At 40.2% G+C, this 21,659-nt stretch overlaps 1 protein-coding gene across 1 annotated transcript in view; it reads left to right on the top strand.

The window, feature by feature from the left end:
* Nucleotides 1-21,659, top strand: part of CUBN (cubilin) — a 256,784-nt gene that overhangs the window by 82,902 nt on the left and 152,223 nt on the right. Inside the window, exon 28 of the mRNA XM_016213239.2 lies at nt 10,051-10,198. Coding sequence (XP_016068725.2) covers nt 10,051-10,198 — 148 coding nt within the window. The remainder of the gene's footprint in view (nt 1-10,050; nt 10,199-21,659) is intronic.

Here is a 21,659-nt window from a genome sequence, read left to right as displayed (position 1 = left end):
ACCTGCATTATAGAGCTGCTAGGAATTTTAAATTAGGCAATACAAATGAAGGGCTCATAATAACACTGAACTAATAAATATTATTTATTAAGTGCTAATAAATATTGTTTATTATTACTTCAACATAGACACAACTTTATGGGTAAATTTTTGCTCTTTAAAACATTTTGCAGTAAATGAGGAGCTATTTCCAAAACAGCTCCCCAGCTGTGATCAGCACCGATTGGCCCCATACATTGAAAGCAGGGCTTCTGTTCCCTTGCCTCTCAGTTTTCCTACAGAAGCGACGGGGATCCTCTATCTGAATCCAAGAAGTGTGGTGGTTAAAATCCCCTTTGCCGGTTGGAAAAAGGCAGAGAAGCAGCTGAGATTGATGAGTTTGAGCTGACTTTCATCATCATGGCACCTCCTTAAACACTTCCTGAGTAGATGAGTCATGCTTCCTGGAACCGTCTGTCACTGAAAGCTTGCTTCTAGGAGGCCTGGCATTTTGCTTAGAATTCAGAGATAAATTATTTCAATTCTGAGTACAACTGCTACTCAAAAACGTGCATGAAAAGTGATAACAGCATACCAAACAACCCAATTTATGTCTCTATACCAGATACGAGTCTAGCTTTGCAGTAACCATGACCTGAATTCAAAAGGAGTTTAGAATGAAGTGTATCCATTGGTTAATTAAGCCAAATACTTTGTAGTGTCAATAAGTATAACCAGAGCATTTTATAAGAAATTTAAAACTCCAAAGTTGCCCAAGTAAAATGTTATTTAATTATAAAAAATTAAAAGGAGCGATAAATCAGTGTGATTAAAATCCCTTTTCTCAGAAGGAAATGCTGATCTTTCCTAACCATCCCTCACAATGAAGAATTTTCATGCCATTGCATTAATTTGCTGCAGTTAATGAGGCAAACACACCAGCCTTCAAAAGAGAGCCTTTGCTCTCAGATTGGAAAGAAACTGTGTGTTTCCCTCTCTCCGTATGCTCTCAACCATGAAGTACAGAATCAGGATGAATAAAAATCAGATACACCGATGATGATTTCCACATCCCCAGAAGCCACTAAAAGGTACATTGGATGCTCAGAACTTGAAATTGCTCTGTTCACACTCCTTTCCTCACCTCGGTCTGCTCAGCTAAGCGTCCACGAAGGCAAGCGAGTGGAAGGTCCCTTCCACCGTCTAACAGGCACACGGCCTGGATCATAACATGTCGATCAGAAGGCCAGCTTTTAAAATTAGGAATCTTCGTGGGTTTCAGCTAATTATGATTGTCTACTTTTTAAAATAGGAACAATTTCTAATCATAACATTTCAGAAGTTTATTTTAAAAATGTCATCTCTACCCTTAAGTTCTTACATTTACTATTTAACAGGCTTTCTTTCCCCACCGTCCCTGAGTCGGGGAGGAGTCTGCATGGCAGTCAGTGTTCTAGGTCTTTCCAGCTCAAGGGTCTGTGATTTCACGTTGTTCTACGATGCCTCCCTGTTTCTGAGTCCATCCGTAGCAGGTAGTGAGACTTTTAAGAGGCAGAATACTCTTTTGAAATGTTTATTGTTTCACTGCAGTGGTCCAGTTGGCAGATGGAAGGCTGTGGTTCATGGAATTAAATGTTCATGTACACACGGGAAAGTGTGCTTGGCTTTCAAAGCATTTCACTTACCGCTAGGGAGGGAATTAGACATTTAGTGCTCCATCAGTGACTATCACAACTTATGTTTGTAAGAAGTCTTTAGTCCCTGAACATCTGAAGAAATTCTTTTTTAATAAAGAATTAGTCTAATTAATAATAAAAACCTAATTACTATAAAAAAGGAAGCACTAGGGACAAAATATGGTTTTAAATTAATGCTGAGGGAGAGTACCTTATATAATAACATTTTAATGGACTCATTTTCATGCATAATCTTCAGATACGTATAAAAGACTATGGAGGCAGACAGAATAATATTTTTACTAGACCAGCTGGGTAGTGAGAACTTAAAAGGGTATGAAATTTTGAGATTGGAAAAGCATTACCAGTGCATATCTACATTGTTATGTTAATTGGTCTCCAAAGATAATGTTTTAAAAATATTCTTATCTGATCACACAGTCATACACATATCATCATTGCAGGAAATTTGGAAAATATAGAAAAGCCTAGATACAATAAAAATAACCTAAATTACATCACTACTAATAATATTTGGTTGTATTTTTTCCTGTAGTCTCTCCCTATGTATTTATTTTAATATTCGAAGGGTATCATCCGGTACATACTATCCTGTCCGAGCTTTTTTCCATGTGACCTGAACTTGTGCATGTTTCCCCATGTCACTCACTATACCACATCATTTATAACACTGCATCTTCCAGCATCATAATGCAGCCACCGATTCTTGTCAGAGAGCAGTTAGAATCTTTTCAAATATCTACTGCTGTAAACAATGCTGCCATAATCATCTTTGTCGTTAAATCATTGCACACCGTCATGATTAGATAATAATTTTTAAAATGACAGAAAAAACACACACACACACAAAACACCACACAAATCATTCTCTGTGGCTTCCAAAATGAGTAATATGGGGAAAGCAGAAATAAAAATGCAAATGCACTGTTAAGAGCAGACAACAACCAGCCACTGCCTGGAAAGGAGACTATACGGTCTCTCTCTGAGGCAGACCTCTAATTCTGAGTGACACAAAGTAACTCAGAATGTGGTCTTTCGATGGGTTTCATGTTGTCATGCGATGCCCAGCGCGATGAGTAATTGTTTAATTTTAGACCGGTATTGCACATTTCCTGCCCCACCCGGTCAGCACATGGCTGCATGGCTTTTCCTGTGCCTTGCAAAGATGGGTGCCTATGTAGCAGAGTGCTCTGGGCGTGGCCAGGGGTCTAATTGCTGACGGGGAAATGGCACCAGTTGTTACCGGCTATTAGACCTTGGTTCAGCAGCCTTGGCTCTTGAGTTTGGCTAAGAGAAGAAGTCAGAGCTAAGCAACTCAAATCGTTGGAAAAAGTTATTCAGAAAGTCACAGAAGCAGGAAAAGTGAGCCAGCTGGGCGTGGGCTCAGAAAACAAGTTTCAGGGCAAAAGAAGGGCCCTTGAGGCTTAGGAGAGAAAGCAAAGTACACTAGGAAAGAAGATTTGAACAGGCAAACTCTGGAGAGAGAGCCCTGGGTTCTTTGTCTTCAGGGTTTTAAAGGCAGGGATTTAGGGGAGGTCCTAGGGGAGGATCTTAATAGAATAGTCACACCTTTCCAGGTGTGTCCTTTCAGGGTCATTGTCTCCACTGATTGGTCAGCGCCAGAGCAAGGGGTCATTAGTCATCGCAGCTGGTCCTGATGTCAGCCATGGCATTGCCCAGCCTGGCCTTGCTGCTTTTCTGCGTCTGGAGCTGAAACACAACTGAGGCCTAGATGTTATCTCTAGTTGGACCAAAACTCTGTCTCTGTGGTCAACAGTCCGATCGATGGCTCTGCTTCCAAGATCATTTGATGTGGGTCAGAACCTCATGGTCCTGAGGGCTTAATGCTTAAGGGAATCACAGTGCAAGGGCTTGTATGGGGGTCATATGAGGCTATTCTTGGCCCCCTGGTACCTCCTCCAAGGGGGTCACCACATGACCAACGACATGCCGGGGAGGAAAAGTCATGGGAGGGTTTGAACTGGATGACCAGTGATACGAAAGGTCAGGGGCGTCTAAACTGCATGACTAATGATATGCTAGGGAAGGACAGGTCACCTGGAGTGAGGTCCTCATTTTCTCAGTTGTGTCTGTTGCTGGGCACAAGGGGCTTTCTGCCCTGGTGACCTTCCATACCTGGCCTGTTGTTCCCGCTCTGCTTGTGCCTAACTGCCTACCACACAGTGGAGGAGACTTCGCCTCCTGGGGCCATCACGGGGCCGTCCAGACTCCACATGCTCTGCTTATTAACTCTCCTCTTCAATAGCTGTATAATTTATGCTCCATGATCTGATGAGTCTGTACCCCCTGGGCTTCTCTCACCCACGATGGGAGCCTTTTACCTTACTCTGCGATGCCCGTTTGGCAATTTCTACTGTTGTTACAGGAGCAGTTCAAAGCCCTTGAAATTTAAAGTAAACTCGGAAAGTTCCAAGTTTATCCAGTAGATCTGTGAGTAAACTTCGGCAACAACATTCTCAATAACTACTCTAATGAGGCAGCTCCCATGGATTCTGTTGGGTTTTTCAGGGAGGAGGAAATCTGAAGATGTGCTCCAAGAATTCACCAATCACCACCCCTTTGGAGCTCCAGTGGCTAAGCAGCTAGAGCTGCAGCTGGCAGGCAGAAAGGGCAGGGGAGGCTGCCACAGGAAAGTCACACGCAGAGCCACTTGCCTTACCAGTTGTCTCTCCCCCATCCACCTCACCAGGCAGCCTGCCAGGTTTCCTAGCGTTCCCCTCACCACCATCTCCTGTCATGGTCCGCCCGCCACCTCCCTGCACCCTGACACAGACCAACGTTTACATTTCCCTCCGCAGTGTGACTTGTGTTGGGCTGTGCCCCCCACGCACAGGGAATAGGCTGTCTCCACACATCACTAGGTCGTCTTAGCAACGTGCTGCAAGCTGTGGCTGCCCATCTCCAAAGTGATTCATTGATTTGTTACTTCCCTGTCTGGTCAGTCGGGGATGATTTCTGTGAAATGTTGTACATAAGTCCGCTCAAGTTCTCTATAACCACCATCGTTTTTCTCTCTCAAAGCTATTTCTGGAGTGGTTTCTTTTGAAAAAAAAAAAAAAAAAAGTTGGTTCCCTTTGCCTCTAAGAGTTAGAATAACATTTTGAGCATATTCCACACTTAACCAAGTACATAATTTACTTTTTAAAACAACCTTATGAGATAAGAACCACCATGATGCCAAATTTATTAAAAACTTTTAATTGAAGAGGTAAAGTAATTTTCACAATATGATACTCTAAGCAAATTTTAGAGCTGGACTGGACTGTGAAACTAGACAGACCCTGACACTGACCACATTGAATATACCCTACAGTCTTCCTACAATAAAATTTCTTTTCTGCTTCCAATTGGGATTCTAGTCTTCTATTAGTGACACTGACTTCAAAAAACCACTGTGGGAACTCATTAAGCACAGTTCTCAGAAATTTAACTATGTCTCTTGCACTGAGCAGAATTTCTGTTCTCAACAGTGATTAGAAGCTTCTCTACTATACCCAGAGCTCTCCCTCGTGGCAGATGAATTATTTTAATTACATATTAAACTCTGATGGATAAAGTTTTTGGAGTTTTTAAACATTTGTAATAGAAAATGGACCAACATTTTCCCCCAGGAGTTTCTCCATATTTTAATGACATATTTTAATTCCAAAGAAACTCTTTAATTTATCTACCTGGACTATATTTATTTAATTCTTAAAATTAATACTCCACTGTATAAAAGAATTTTCTTCCAGAAAATTTTGAAGTAAATAAGAAGAACAGTAGCTTTAAAAAGCATGAATTAGATGCCAATCTAAAATGGAAAGGGCTGAGTTTTAGTTGTTCCTGTGTTTCTAAAATAGGTTTAGAAGTCATTCTATACATCCCAAGCTCATACATATCAGACACTTAGTTATAATTTTATTCATTCCAGTCACACACGCAGCAAAATTAGCAGCAAAGAGACATTTTAAAAGCACACTCTGTTCTGAGAGTCCTTACAGTTCATGAACTTGATTGAGGCAGCAGATTGAGGTGCACATTAGCTGGCTCTGGGTTTAATTCCACCTTAATATTTAGTAGGAATCCATAAATCATTTCGTATTGCAACTGGAGTCTGAAGTCACTAATGGTCTGATAACCTACACATGTGTCAAATTATCAAAGGAAGCAGATAGAAATTGGTAAATGTGGCTAGGCAAGAGATTTCCTTCCTCTTTGAATGTCCTAAGAGTGGCTGAGATATTTCAGCATGGGGGAAGGATCCAAACCACAAAAATTCTAAATGAATAGACTCCTTAAGGGAATAGCTGAACCAACTTGAAAACATAAGCATCATTTCGGGTATTTAAAAAAATACCTGTGAACACAGTTATACAAATTAGATATGCATATTCAAAGTGGGACTCTCACTCTTTCTCTTCTTCATTTCTAGTTGCCTTGATATGGATTTAATTCCAGCCTCAAATATTTGTTCAGACCTAGTAGATCTTTAGGCTTTCCAAAAGCAGGGGAAATCATACCCTTAGCAGGACCAGTGCTTGCAATGAGTCACAGCTGGAATGTCCTGTGGTTAACATCTTGCTCTGAAAACAGGGCTCCAACTGGTTACCATGGTAACCAGTATTTGTATACTTTGAAAAATGACTGTTCCTGTTTTGTGTGGTAAATTTACACAGGAATGAATTGTAGAGGTGACGTTAGCCATCTGTGTGAGTGCAAACAAAAAAACCTGATTTAATTAAGTGTAAATTTTAGAAGGCATAAAATTGGGAGTATGGGATTTTTTTTGTATAGAGGTATTCTTTTATACTAATTAATTTATTAATTTATTTGACATTATATTTAAGCATTTTCATCAACGTCTATTTGATATTGATTTTAATATATAATCCTCTCCCTTCCAAAGACAAAAAGAAACTCTTTCATCAGTGCTTCCCCCAAACCCACTCCCTTTACCCATCCCCCATCCCATTCACAATGTGTTATTTAAGAAGGACTGGATTCAGGGGCTCTCCTTCAATGAAGTAATCCCATCTGGAAGGAAGAAAAAAAATCCCCTCAAAGTCATGTGAAAATGTCAGGTTTCTTAACCTTGGCGAGCTGGGAGACAAAAATACTATACTGCTATGACCTTGAATAGAATCTAAAATAGGCTTCCTCTGAATGTCGCTGGCTAGTATTTCAGAAGGTGCATCAAGCTTAGAGCAATTATGGTTGGAGAGAAGTCACACCTTATGTTTTGTTGAATGATGAAATAATGAAAGGTTTGGTCACTGAACTACAATTCAAAGTTAAGAATGAGCCTTTTGGGGTGGAAAACAGGAGAGTGTTTTCTTGCGTATTATGCCCCTGCTTGGGAACAGCATGTTTATTTTTGTATTAATTAGTTTTGAATAGGAAATCGTAGGCTGAATTTAATAAAAGTGGAGCTGAGATAAATACCCTGCAGTGAAGCAATATTTTTAGCAGTAAACAGATTGCAACATGGGCCGCCTCCTCCACCCCCACCTCCTGCACTAGATGGTGGGGCCTGAGGTTTGAGGCCAAGGGCTCCGGTTGTTGGTAACTGTTCTTTTTATGTTGCTTTACTCTTTTCCTTATTTTCACTCCTTCATTATGGCTTCTGTCAAATATCCAGAATATTAGAAACTTGATAATAAATATACACATTTGAAGCAGCAGTATTTAAAAAATAAAAAGGAAGCTGAAGTGATAAGCCTGAAAAATAAATCTCACCTTTATTCCTTTGCTTACAATGCTTAGATTTCAGAGTGAGTGGTATAACGGACTTTAGAGGTTCTTTTTAAATCTCTGCCGACCTCCCTCCAAATCTCACAAACATATGTGTCTATTAAACAGCCAATTTTGAGAACTCAGAATGAGAGAAGCCAAGATTTATAAGTCTGAGATTTACTATGACCTTGAACAGGCCCTGCCTGGTTCCCGATTCAGAGAATGACCACAAAGGATCCGAACCCTTTGCTGCCTAAGGGGAGCAGGCTGGAATTTAGGACTGTAAGACTCTAATATGTGTCTAACTCTGCAGGGTTCAAGGAATAGTGCAGATCAAGTCCCATTAAAATAAATGCAGTTGGGGGGGAATCATGGTGTCCATTCTGTGAGGGTGTATTGGGAACCTGCCCTGCGGCTGGGTTCTAAGGGGAATGCAGAGGAGGTCTGGGCTCTAAGGAAACTCAAGTTAAGTAGGGAGATAAGACACATGTGCTGCTCTAGCTGTTTTGGCTCAGTGGTTAGAGCCTGGCCCTCAGACCGAAGGGTCCTGGGTTCGATTCCAGTCAAGGGCACGTACCTTGGTTATAGGCTCAGCCCCTGGGAGGCAACCAATCGATGTGTCCCTCTCACATCAAATTTTCCTCTCTCTCTCTTTCTCTCTCCCTCTTCCTTCCACTCTCTCTGAAAAAAGGAATGGGAAAAATATCCTCAGTTGAGGATTAAAAAAAAAGACACATGCCTATAACTAGAATGCAGTGGAATGTGACCATTCCCACACAGAAACACAAATAAAGAACTGAGGCATTTCAAAGAAAAACTTATTATGACTGGCTCTAGGAATTAAGGGAGGCACCATGGAAGTGCTTTGTAGAATTTGATTATAAAGTTTTTCATGCTCAAATCAGTATGTTACACACAATATATATATTTTTTCAATCCTCACCCGAGGACATGCTTACAGAGAGAAAGGGGGAGAGAAACATTGATGTGAGAGAGAAACATCGGTTGGTTGCCTTTTTTACATGCCTGACACAGAATTGAAGCAGTAACCCAGGTATGTGCCCTAACCAGGGATCAAACCGGCAACCTTTCGGGGCACAGGATGACAACCAACTGAGCCACACCAGTCAGGCTTTCACACAGTATTTTATATCATAACATTTTAGTAAATAATAATAACTTGTTCAATTTGGAATTTGTTGAATCCAGATTATACATTTTCCCTACAGACACATGCAAACGCATATACTCTCACATACTCTTACATATGTGCACTCTCCAAGAGACCCATCAGGGATGTCCATGAGCCTATAATCAGATACCTTTCACTTTGTTGCCATGGGCATTCATCCCAAGGGTGGCTGGAACAAAGTGTTTAAAGTGAACATAGGAGATTAAAAGAAAATATAATGTCCTGGGTTATGAGGAAGCCAGTGCTTCTGGATTATCTTTCCTGATTGAAGAGATATGGCAGAGAGGTTTATTTTTTTAGCTTAAAGTTGTGCATGTGATGAAATTATTAAATGAGGCAGATAAAGCGTGTACAACAGGATGTATAAATACCTCAGTGGGAACATGGGCAAAGACCTTAGCAAAAAAGTTCCAAGAGAAGAAATATCAATGGCCAATAAACATGAAAAAACTTCAACCTAAAAATAACATAAATTAAGACAATTACAAAAACACACACAAATTTTCACTGTCAGCACCAGCTTTAAAAATAATAGTCGTAGTTGCCAAAATTCCACTGCACAAAGAATTTCTGTAAACTGCCGGTGGGAGGGTAGATTGGTATAAATTTTTGGTAAGAAATTAAATAATATACATGAAGCCAAAAAAGATTATACTCTGATTCATTTCCCTTATAGGAATCTTTTCTAGGGGAAATGTAAAATATTAGATAAATATTTATATTTGCAAAAATATTGGAAATACCCTAAATAAATGACAACAGAATTGTAATGTAAATAATGTATTAGTAACATCTTATGTGAGCATTAAAAAATTTACAGGAAATATTTAATGACATGCTTAATATAAAACGGAGCACAATGAAATGTGTAACCCAAATTTATACGCACATACATACATACACCTACACACATATGTATATATACATATGCAAATGAAAAAAAATGTTGGCAAGCTAAACTTCTGGTATTAAAAAAAATCAATAGTGGTTATCTTCAGTGGGATTAATTTTTTATTTTCCTTTTTCATAGCTTTCTAAAATGTCTGATTTTTAAATATTTAGCATTTATTTAAAATTTACATTTTACAATTACAGTACTGTTTATTGAGCTTCTCTTATGTGTCAATATGTGAACACATCTCATTCAGCCCACTAGTTCCTCATCCTATGTCTAGATTATACTTTGGAGGGGATTACTAGGCTGACATAAAACCAACCAATATTTGGATTTCTGGATGATTTGGCTTAGAAATCATCCCCACGACTCTCTCTATATAATTATTTTGCATTCTTAGGTTAAGCAACTGGTACTTGACCCACCTAAGCAGATTTAACCTTTATTTTTGAACCAAAGAACAGCTTTCACTATGTGAGTAGGCCTTGCTCTTTCCATCTGACAAACCCTGCGAAGTGTTTTTACATCGGGAAGTTTCTCTTTGATTTCAGCTCTATGATGGCGCTCAGAGGATGGGGCGCTACTGTGGAACAGATAAGCCGCCTTCGGGGAGCACCACAGGCTCCGTTCTTCACGTGCTGTTCCACACCGATGGGGTTGGTGAAGAAAAAGGGTTCCAGATGCAGTGGTTCGTTCACGGTAAGCCCGGCGCCCATCTCAGTCACATTTCCTAGTTGCTATTTGATGAAGAATTGTCCCTGATCCAATTCTACTTGGAAACTATACCATCAACCTTAATTGAACCTGGGTAGTAATCTGATGTTAGGCCTTAGGAATTTTACTCAGGCATTGGTGGCTCCCGGAGAGTGAAATCCTGTTAGGGTTAAGAGAGGAAGTGACATCAGATGGGACAGGATTTGGATAACTGCTTAAGGAGGTGCAGTGATACATTGCTTAAGAGAAAGAAGGGAGCAGAAGGAAGTTTCCAAGGATGAAGACCTTTACCTGGATGTAACAAGGCAATTGCAAGGCAGGATGGGAGCCTCTCAGGGGGAGTGGAATAGAAAGAGATTTAAGGCTTTCTCTGACATAATGAGAGGAGGAATGATGGGATAGAAGGGAAAGAATGAAAGTCAGCCCGAGAGAAAAAGGGAAGGGCAAGGATTGTGCTGAGAGGGAAGCAGGAGCAGACAACTAGTGATGCACTAAGCAAGGAATGTGTTGTACCTGTCACACAGGTAGGGCCACATCAGAGCCCACCTATGAGCTGGTGGTTCAGAAAGCAGGTAGGGTAGCTCAGATGGTTAGAGCGTCGTGCTGATAGGCCAAGGTTATGGGTTTTATCCTGGTCAGGGCACATACAAGAATCAACCGATGAATGCATAAATAAGTGGAACAGCAAATTCACTTTTCTATTTCTGTCTCTCTCCCTTCTTCTCTCTAAAAAAAATTTTAAAAATCAATAAATAAAAAATTAAAAAGAACCTTGTAATCATTTCTCTGAAGATGAAAATTCATTTTTTTTTGCTCTTTTTTGTTTGTTTGTTTCTGTTTAAAACATTACAGATGTCCCTTTTTCTCCCCAATGTGGAAATTCATTTTTAACAGTAGTTCTGAAACTAATAGACTGACCTCATATGGCCCAGTCTAAAGGAAGTGGTTCTCTAAATCTGCTCCCCCCAAAGCAGCATCGGCATCACATGGCACTTGTTAGAAATGCAAATTCTTGGCCCCCATCCCAGACCTACGAAATCACAAAATCCAAAAGGAGGCCCAATAGTCTGTGTTTTAACTGGTCTCCCTGGTGATTAGTGTTTGAAAACCACTCTCCTAGAGTGATCCAGACTTGAAAATTATAGTCCTTGTGAAAATTATAGTAACACTTCTCAAACAACGTTTTAGGGCTCACTGGCCTGTTCCAATCAATTTGAAAGAGAAGAGAAGTTGCAGTGTTTTACCAGAAACCACTCACAGACATGGCCTTACTGTCAAAATCAGGGGTGAGCATAAGGTGAGGGCCTAAATGTGTGTCATGGTTGACTCTTAAAGGCTATTAACATCATAGTGCATTTATTATATGAATCTCAGTGCTATATATAACTCAATAGCCCTGTTATATATTGAAGAGTGTTAGACATTCTGAGATTATGAACTAGAGACTGAGTGTATTTCTATTCAAAAATACGAATGGGATTTTTAGTGTTTAAAACTGTTCAGTGGTTATTTACAGAGCTACTTATACCTTGAAACACAGATTATGAATTAGAAATTCTTGACCATCTCTTCATTAAGTAGGTAAATTTAACCTTGGAATGTCAATTTATGGATCTATTAAATGAAGGGACTAGATTGATTCATCTCTATAACACAGTCATCTCTAATATTCTGTGATTTAGAAATGATTAAGGAAACTACAGACAGTGTGAAAAGACCTAGAAGAAACAGGAAAACCTCAGAAAATCAGCCAGGTCTTTAAGGACAAGGGTATTGCCAGACAGTGTTTCTCAGACTTTCATGTGCACATGAGTCACTACTTGTTCAAATGCAGATTCTGACGCAGGGGGCTGAGGTAAGGCCCGTAAACCTGCATTTCTAAAAAGCTCCCAGGTAATGCGGATGGCACTAGACTGTGAGGAGCAAGTTGAGGGCAGATGTTAAGGCTGGAGGAATAAAATGACAGGAGGACAGCATCCACTGAGTCTAGAGAAAGCTTTGAGGTGCTCCCAGGGCTCACTGTAATAACAGCAGAATAATATCTTCAATCTTTCTATGTCAATGGGATGAAAGCAGGGACCCCTCTAAGAAAAAGAACCTTACTGCTTAAGACACCTGAAGAGGAGAAAGCTTCCCCATGAGACGGAAGATGGAAATTAAGAAATACTGACCAGGAGACCAAGGCTCAGGGCCTAATGGAGTGGCTCTTGGCCCTAGATACACACTGGATTTGCCTGGTAGTTTTTAAAGAGTACCATGCTCTTTAGAGAGCACGGGTTCCAATCTCCAGAGAGAGAATTCAATTGGTCTGAGTGGGACCTTGACTAGTGCTATTTTTTTAAAAACTCCCTAAGTAATTCCAGATGGAAAGTTTTAGGCGCAGAGGCTTTGCTGGTCATCTCTCTCTCCTCAGCGGGCTGCTTGCCTCCTGTCCAGGCTGTTCCAGCCAAACTAGCCCAAGGCCACCCTGAGGAGTATAATTTAATGGTCATTATTACGGTACCAATTACTGTATCACTGGGTTCTTCCAGCCACCATGCTGGAGATGGCTGACTCCTCTGCTCATAGCACTGTATTTTGTTGGGAAAATTTTTTTCTATCAGTTCCATGTGAAATCTGTCTTCATAGGCGGAGTCAGAGCCACCCTTTATTGTCTTTTCCTGTTTACTGTTTCAAAACTTTCTCCCAATTGCTGAAAACTTGCTAAGCTTGGACCCAGATTTATGCAACAAAATTTTGCCAGGTGGGACCAGAATTGAAAAAAGATTTAGCCCAGCCGGGCATGGCTCAGCAGTTGAGCATTGACCTAAGATCCAGGCAATCGGGGTTCGATTCCCGGTCAGGGCACATGCCTGGGTTGTGGGCTCGATGAATGACTCTCTCATCATTGATGTTTCTATCTCTCCCTTTCCCTCTCCTTTCCTCTCTCTGAAATCAATAAAGATATATTAAAAAAAAAAAAAAAAAGATTTAATTCTGTTACCCACTGTATATAAATTATACATGGGAAGAACCTTCTGGAAGGGGTTGGTTAGTGGTTTAGATCAGTGCAAAATTAACGAATTATAGTAGGCTGTAGTTTTGCAGCATCACAGGTACCCAGAGTTCATACTCTGCATCTGAACTAGGCCTTTAGCTTAAGACGGTAGCCTGAGGAGAGGGGCCACGAGAGTAGACGGGGGTCAGGGAAGAAGTTTCACTGGGACACATTCCCCCACTTCTTACCCACTGGAGGTAAACTGAAGACATAAACCTGATGTCTCAGTGATTCAGGTCTTCATTCCACAGATGTTAAGGGACTGTTTTGGACCATGTGCTGTGTAAGAGCTGGGGACAGCAGGCCTGGTTCCTACTCTCCTAGGTGATTGGGAGAAGTATCCATCAAGCAAAAAGCACATGAATAAATATGTGATAAGTGCCAAGAAGCACACAAAAGGATTTGACATTGACAGGAGGTTAGAGAAGTCCTGCATGGAAATGGGCCCTTTTAACTAAAATTTAAGAGTAAGCAGGAGTACTATGCTAAGGGAAATAAGCCAGTCAGAGAAAGACAAGTATCACATGATCTCACTCATATGTGGAATCTAATGAACAAATTAAACTGATGAACAAAATAGGTCCAGAGACATAGAAGCCTGGAGCAGACTGAGGAAACTCAGAGGGAAGGCGGGGGTGGGTGGGTGGGGAGAGATTAACCAAAGAACTTATATGCATTTATGCATAACCCATGGACACAGACAATAGTGTGGTGAAGGCCTGGGGAGGGGGTGGATGCAGGGTGGAGGGGATCAATGGGAGAAAAAGGGGAACATCTGTAATATTTTCAACAATAAAGATACTTTAAAAAAAAAAAAAAGAGTAAGCAGAAGTTAACTAGATAAAGAGGAGAAGGAGAGGATTCCAAGTAGAAGAAAGACCCCGTGGATGGAGCATGCAGGCTGAGTAGGAGAGACCCCAAAGTCCAGAGGGGCTGGAGTCCAGAGTCAAGGGGAGCAGTGCTGAGCTAAGCAGTGGCCAGAGCATTAGGGTCACACATAGTTAGGGACTCTGGCAGGGAGAGGGGCCCACCCTCTCTTTTATGTAAATCTGTCAGATTTCAAAGAATTGAGCTTTGAGTAGACTCTTGAAGGACTGAAACAGCATGGCATGTTGTGGGACTCAGAATATAAAATAAAATACAAAACAAACAAATGCAAAATAAATGTCTCAAAATAAATGACTCAGAATATAAAATAAAATACAAAACAAACAAATGCAAAATAAATTAGTCTCAATTTTCAAGTGTAATAGTAATACTCTTTTTTAAATTTTATTTTTAATTTTTTAAAACAATATGTGTTTATTGACTTCAGAGAGAGGAAGGGAGAGGGAGAGAGAGAGAGATAGAAACATCAATGAAGAGAGAGTCATCGCTGATCACTGATTGGCTGCCTCCTGCATGCTCCCCACTGGGGATCGAGCCTGAAACCCAGTCCTGTGCCCTGACTGGGAATAGAACTGCTCTCTCCTAGATGGTAGGCTGATGCTCAACTGCTGAGCCACGCCGGCCAGGCAGTACTCTTTTTTTTAAACTGGAGAATGAAATTATTGATCCAGTTTAAAAAAGTTCTGAACTTTTATAATAAGTGAAGTGAAGTGACTGAACTTTTATAAGAATATGTTACTTTTATAATCAGAAAACAAGATTTCAACTTAAAAACTGCACTAGCAGTACTGTTGAATGTCTTTGTGTGTGCACATGAAGGTGTGTGTGGATGTAACAAAAATGATTGTTTCTGCACAGCCTCTCCAAATCTCAGTCTCTAAATCTCAAACTCAGAATCAGGTTTAGGAGCGAGGGCCCAGGATACCTGTCCTGACGCATCATTGCTGAGCATTGCTGTTGAGGAAGAATCCCCGCATACCTCATTTTGCAATTAATAAATAAACCCATTTGCAAAATGTGCTTCTCTGTTGACTGCACAAACCTTCTATTTGCTTTGAGAAAATGGATCTAGAATCGGCCTTTATTTTGGGCCCGTTTTGAAAACAGCGCTGTAGACTGGAGATTAAAGCACACTGCCTCTCCTTTATGCCAGCCTTCAAAGGGAGTCCCACCCTGGAAAGAAAGAAATGGCCACAGTTGCCCTGCCTGGCTAAACTGCTCACAGGATTCAGTGTTGACAGCATTGTCCCAAGGCTGAATTCAGCCTCGGGGGCCTCCTCCTGGACTGCTGAAGGGAATAGAGAACTTTCTGCAGGCTGTGTGAGCAGGGGCCTCCTGGCCAGCTGTGCACACCCCTCCCCTCTTCTGCTCCTTTCTCCCAGAGGCCCGCTTTCACTTGGCAATGGAATCCCACATACAAACAAGGTCAAGGAGCTTTGTGAGTGAAAGAGTGACATTTGCAAAGGAAGAGAGCCCCTCAGCTGGGAATCACAGGGGAAGGGCTGAGTGGCCTGTGATCAGGAGGTGATGTCACCCTGGGTTTTCACAAAAGAAAGTGTAGCCTTTTCTTTGGGGAGATAGATGACATCAGCCTCTTGAATGGGGGCTGGTTTCATTTTATCTTCTTTTTAGCTATTAATGAGATTTCTCAAGCCTTGGGGGTTTTTAGAAATTGGCTTGGGGAGAACATTTTGAAAACTTTATCAAGATCCTCAGTGGCTGGCTTGGTTTGAAGCTGAGCCAGTGCTTTCCTGACTACCTGGGGATATGAAGCACTGTATCAAAGGGCTTTAAAAATAGATTTTTAGAGCCCTGGCAAAGAACCTCCATGAGGTCTTAAACCTTCCCTCTAGCTCTCTTTCCCTCACTCAGATTTTTCAATAGTTTTTGTTTATTGTTGGTTTTTCAGGAGAAATCTTTCTAACGTGTAATCTTTATCACTTTTGGGACTTAGGGTATGTGCGCAGGGGTGGGAGGCTGGGAGGATTGGGGTTCTGGGAGGTTCACCCTTTGGAGACAAAGGTTTTATCTTTTGTAATTTCATTATCCATTTGCCTTTTATGTGACTGCTGGGTAGTTACCCGGAGGGTGTGAAGGTGAACAAGCTGGGCTCTATCCAGAGCTCTGTGGGCCTACACTCAAACGGGCAGACGGTTTGCCATTGTTAACCATGCTAGAGTGATTACAGGGACCCTCTGCAAGCAGGTACTTATTGAGAAAGTGTTTTTCATTTAGCCATTTGTTTAACCAACCAACCAACCAACCAACCAACCAACCAACCAACCAACCAACCAACCAACACGTATTGATTCACTACCAGGTTCTGGGCTGGGTGTGTAGAAGACAGAGAGTGTATTAGTTAGCTCAGGAGGCCATAACAAAAGACCTCACATTGGGTAGATAAACTACAGAAACTTATTTCTCACTGTTCTGGATGCTGGAAGTCCAAGATTAAGGTGTCTGCGGGTTTGGTTTCTCCTGCGATCTCTCTGCTTGGCTTGTGGATGGTGGCCTTCTCACTGTATCTTCACATGATCTTTTCTCTGTGAATGCGCATCCTAGTGTCTCCCTGCATCCAGATTTCCTCTTCATATAAGGGCACCAATCATATTAGATTAGGGTCCACCCTAGGGGCTTTATTTCAACTTAATCACCTCTACAATATCCCTTTGTCCAAATACAGTGACATTCTGAATTACTGGAGAATAGGGCTTCAATATATGAATTTTGGGGGAAAGCAAATTATTCCAGCAGAGAAGGAAATAGCATCCTCAGGGAGTTAGTCATTTAGTAAGGGAAACAGACAAATAAATGTAGAAATAAGTCTATAATCCATGACACTGTGGGGCACAGAGGAGATTCAGGAGAGCCTAAGGGAGTTCAGGAGGCCCTCCAGGCAGCTTTAGTACACGAATCAGTCAGTTAGACAAATGTCCGAGAGAGAAAGAAATTTCTAAGAGTAGCAGGGAGGCTAAGATAACACCAGAGTTTTGCAACTGGCAAGTATTTCAGCTAGAACGGGTATTCTCAATATCAGCTCCAAGAGGGTGAAAATTGGCTCTTGGAAGGGTGAAAAAAATTGTATACTTATGTATAAAGTACAGATATATATAATACATAACAGGTACATAGTATATCTGTGATATTGAACTTTCATGGGGGAAAATTTGGGAAAAAGTACCTAAGAAGGCTATTTAAAAGTGCAATAATGAACCAACAATGGTTGAGAAATACTGAGCTAGAGGAAGTGATAGAAGTTGAGGCAGGACAAGTTGTCAGAGACCAATTGATAAGAGCCATGACAAGAACTCAGATTTTTTGTCTCATGTGTCCTGAGCCTTGCTTCTGCACAGTGCGAGCATTCAGAGTGAAACTGAATTTATGAATTGTGGTTTGCAAAGATTCCAGGGCATGCTCACAGGGCGGGATGTGAATCACACTGCCTGGTCCTAATCTCAGGCAAGGACCTTTCTCTCTGTTGGTGATGATTGCTTTCGTAGTGTTACTTTCTGCTCGGTGATGATACATAATGTCACAGAGAGAGAAGTGGTAAAACACCTGTCCCTGTCTGCCGCTAAAGTAACCACATTTATGATCAAGAATGAGTCCTTCGTTCAGATAGTCTGTAAGCAATCTCAGTATAGACAAATAGACTCCTGGGATTCTTCTATTTTATGGTGTGATACAAGATAAAAAATCCTGTTCAGTCTGAGTAGAAATTTAAGTCCAGTAGACACTTTTAAGAGACAGTTCTGTTTAAGTTATAACTTACTTCCTTAAATGCTGGCTAGGCTTTCTTTCACATTCATAGATTCTATCAGCCTATTTAATATTTTGAATTTTTGTCTTTGTGATACTCTTAGAAAAATTTTAAGCATGGAGGCTGCAAATGAGTACAGTCTTAGTACAGAACCAAAGTAAAGATTTCTGCATTATGATACTGTGTCTGATTTTTATTTTTGGCAAATTCTCACTTATGTCTTTTTCTGCAAAGAAGTTCTTAATGGATGATAGTGAATAAACGAATCTGTTTATAAAGTAATTCATATTTGTAAAATTGGGATAATAATTTACCAAAAAAATCTTGGAGCTCTTTTTGCCTTGGCTTCAGAACTTTTCCAGCAAGGCCCGAGTAATCAGACACAGCATTAACAAAGGCAGACATTTCAGAATGAGTGGAAAAGCTAAATCCTGACAATATTTGCCTCCTTGACAACAGCAGAAGATACACATACACACAGTTGACCTTCATTTAATGTTGGCTCTGAGTCTTGTAACCAGTGAGGGACTTTTAGGAGTCTTGCATTTCAATTCCCATGCCACTGCTGTTTGGAAAAGTTGGAGTTCAATTTCCATTGCTACTTTTAATAAAAAGAAAAAGAATCTTCCTCAAACAACTATGACCTTCCCAAATCATATATTGCACAATTTGTAACCGTCCTTGAGATTTGGGCCAAAGGAAGGGCTTTTGGAATCTTCTGTTTGTGTTCTGGTTGCCTAGCAACAACATCTCTGAGAGATATTGCACATACTTTCTAGGGGATTCCACATCTTTTCATACAACATTGAAAAAGAAACCACACTTTTTTTTTCACAGTTTCAAATTTTGTCGCAGCCCAAAATGACTAAACCCACCCAGAACAAACATGAGGATCAGTGTAGAAACAGTAATTTTTGTCCCCAGAGGTTTCTTTTTCTTGAGCATTTACTTAAATATTGCCATGTTTGTCTCTAACATCACATATCCAAGGCCTTGTTTTATGTGTATGTCTCTGTGTACTCAGAGGAACTAATGCCAGCCTTTGGTGGCAGTGACTCCAAAACAAAGAAGGAATGTCTGGTATAGGAGAGTAATTACATTCTAGAAGGTTTAATAGAATTTTATACTTTCTATATAAGTAATGTCATCAATTTACTGATTCCCTGATCTTTTCTCTTTTTAGTTATACTTACAGACTACTCATAGGCTAAATAATATTGACTTTACTACCTAAGTATAATTTAAAATTTATTTTAAGATACTAGTTATAATAAAAATAAACCATGTTGCTTTATATAGAGCAAATGAAAATATTATTTAAATGCTTAGTGCAGTGATTTGATTGACATCTCATTTGTTATTACCGGACTAGGCAATTATTTTTAAAATGTTGATGTTACCGTTTAAAAATGGTGTTATCGCTTTAAAAATGACACCTGATGTGATCATTTTAAAAAATAATACCATGTATTGGGACCTTTGGTTAGAGTTTTAAAAATATTATCTCATGTCTCCTCCCAAGAATTCTCTGAAATGAGCATCATCATTCCCTATATTATGGATCAGAAAGCAGGAAAGAGTTGTAAAGAAATTAACTTCCGCAAACTCACAAATTCAGTAAGTGATAAAATCAGGACACCAAACTAAGTGTGTAGTGTCCAACTGCAAATCTTGTGTTCTAATAGCTGCACTCTGCCTAAAAGCAAATGATTTCCCCCTGCAACTTCTCATTGCAAAGAAGATTAAATGATACTATAAGCAGAAAAGGCTTATAGTCGGTAATTTTGTAACTAAATTCCCACTGAGGAAAATGAATGTTTTTAAATGAACCTATGTTGTATTTTTTTCCGAGTAAAAAATGTTCTGGTTTCAAGGTCTCCCCACAAAAATACAAATTTATTCTTTCTTCAGGTTTAAGCAGCCATAATGCCGGGAAGCACATTACTTAGCAAATGACGAGTTTAAAAGACCAGATGTTTGTCTGTCCTTCAACACAAAATCTGCTTTATTAGTTATTTAAAAGTGCTCTTCTTTTGGAGTTGCTACATATAGTTGATGGAATCATACATTTCTGAGCTGATAAAGACCACAGAGATTATTTATTCTATCACCACGGTTTAGTTACACAAACTAGTTTGCAAGACAGTTATAATAAAATGAGAAGTGAAAGGATAGCTGCCCCCAAACAGATTGGATTGACAGAGATAGACCGTGAGGGATGGAGTGGAGCATGTGAGGATTTGGTTAATTTAGGAGGCCAGCCAGAGAGAGTTATGCCTCCTGTAAGCTAAGGGCCTCAGCTGGCTGCATGCCCTCAGCATGTGCCCTGCGAAGGACCCTCATCCCTGGCATTGCAATCACAGAAAACAATCTCATGGCTCAGGCTTGCACAGAGCTTGGAGGGTCAGAGAACTTCACAACCATTGGCATGGTGCTGCCCACATCTGGTCATTTGTCGATGTGGAGCAACCTCCATGTGGAAAAAGGGTTGGGAGTTAGGGAAAGGCGAGGGGGAATTTGGGGGTGGCATCAGTGATGCAGAGCCCTGGGGGTGGGGGACTCTTGTGAGATTTTTCCTACAAGAGCACTATGTACTAAAATAATGAAATTGAGAGAAAACAAGATTAGAATGAGTACTTTTAAATAGAAGTATGAGGGTTGAACTTGGAAATCGCATAAAGAGAACACATGTCCTCTGCCTTTACCTGTTTGGGGATTTTATAAGTAGCTTTAGGTGTGACTCCTTATTTTAGGGGAAACTAGTCCAGTTGCTTTGGTCTCATTTCATTTCCTTGGAAGATATTCTTATACTTTTTGATATATAGTGTTCAGAAATCTTCAATAATTTTAAAAGTGTCTTAAGAGAAAGACTGTTGATTTCTCCTGAATTGTAAGCAAAGGGTTTCTGCTGGGAAACCATTTTTTAATTTGATTGGAATGAGTCAATTAGAAGGAAAAAGGTATAGTTAATCAAACTGAAGAGATGACAAGATTGGCTATACTTCTCTGGGAGAAAAATGAAAGATTTATATCCTTTAATATATAGGAAATGAAAATTTATATTTTGTGGAAATCCTAAAATATGACTTATTGGGGTCACTTCTCTTTAATGGTGTACTAAGGTAGAGCACTTCAGTATTAAGATTTAGGACATCTGAGAATAGAGAAGGCTATTATCATCTAAACTGAATATTCATATGACATCTTACATAGTAATTTAAAAGTCATTTTATAACCATGGATAGCATTGATATCTAAGCTTCTTGTATCTATTTTATAAGTCATTAGCTTCATGTTATGGCCTATTCTTTCACTTTTTTTTTTATATGTATTTGTCACTGCCATTGAAAACAGGTAACTCTTCTCCGTATCTATGGCTGTATGGCAATCAGTCAGACAAAATGATTATCACCGAGTATGGGGCTGGGATGAAGTCCTCATGGAAGGTGAAACTTTCTAAATCCTTACTGACTCCTCAGTGCTACAAATCATCTTTAGTCCCTGAGTTTGCTTGTTTCCTCCCAGTGTGGTACCTAGTCCTAAGTGTGTCTCCCATTTTCTCAACAATAGACTTTGCTGAGTCTGAGTGTTTAAATCCCCTGAAAACTCCTGTGTTGAAACCTAATCACTAAGGTGATGGTATTAGTAGGTGGGGCATTTGGGAGGTGATTAGGTCATGAGGGCTAATTATAAGGGGTTAGTACCCTTATAAAAAAGGTTTCAGAGAGATCCCTGACCTCCTTCTACCATGTGAGGTCTGT

The sequence above is a fragment of the Miniopterus natalensis genome, chromosome 1 (assembly GCF_054644295.1).
Source record: "Miniopterus natalensis isolate mMinNat1 chromosome 1, mMinNat1.hap1, whole genome shotgun sequence".
NCBI lineage: Eukaryota > Metazoa > Chordata > Mammalia > Chiroptera > Miniopteridae > Miniopterus > Miniopterus natalensis.
Note: the sequence above shows the minus strand (reverse complement) of the source record. Positions and strands in the feature narration are given on the sequence as shown.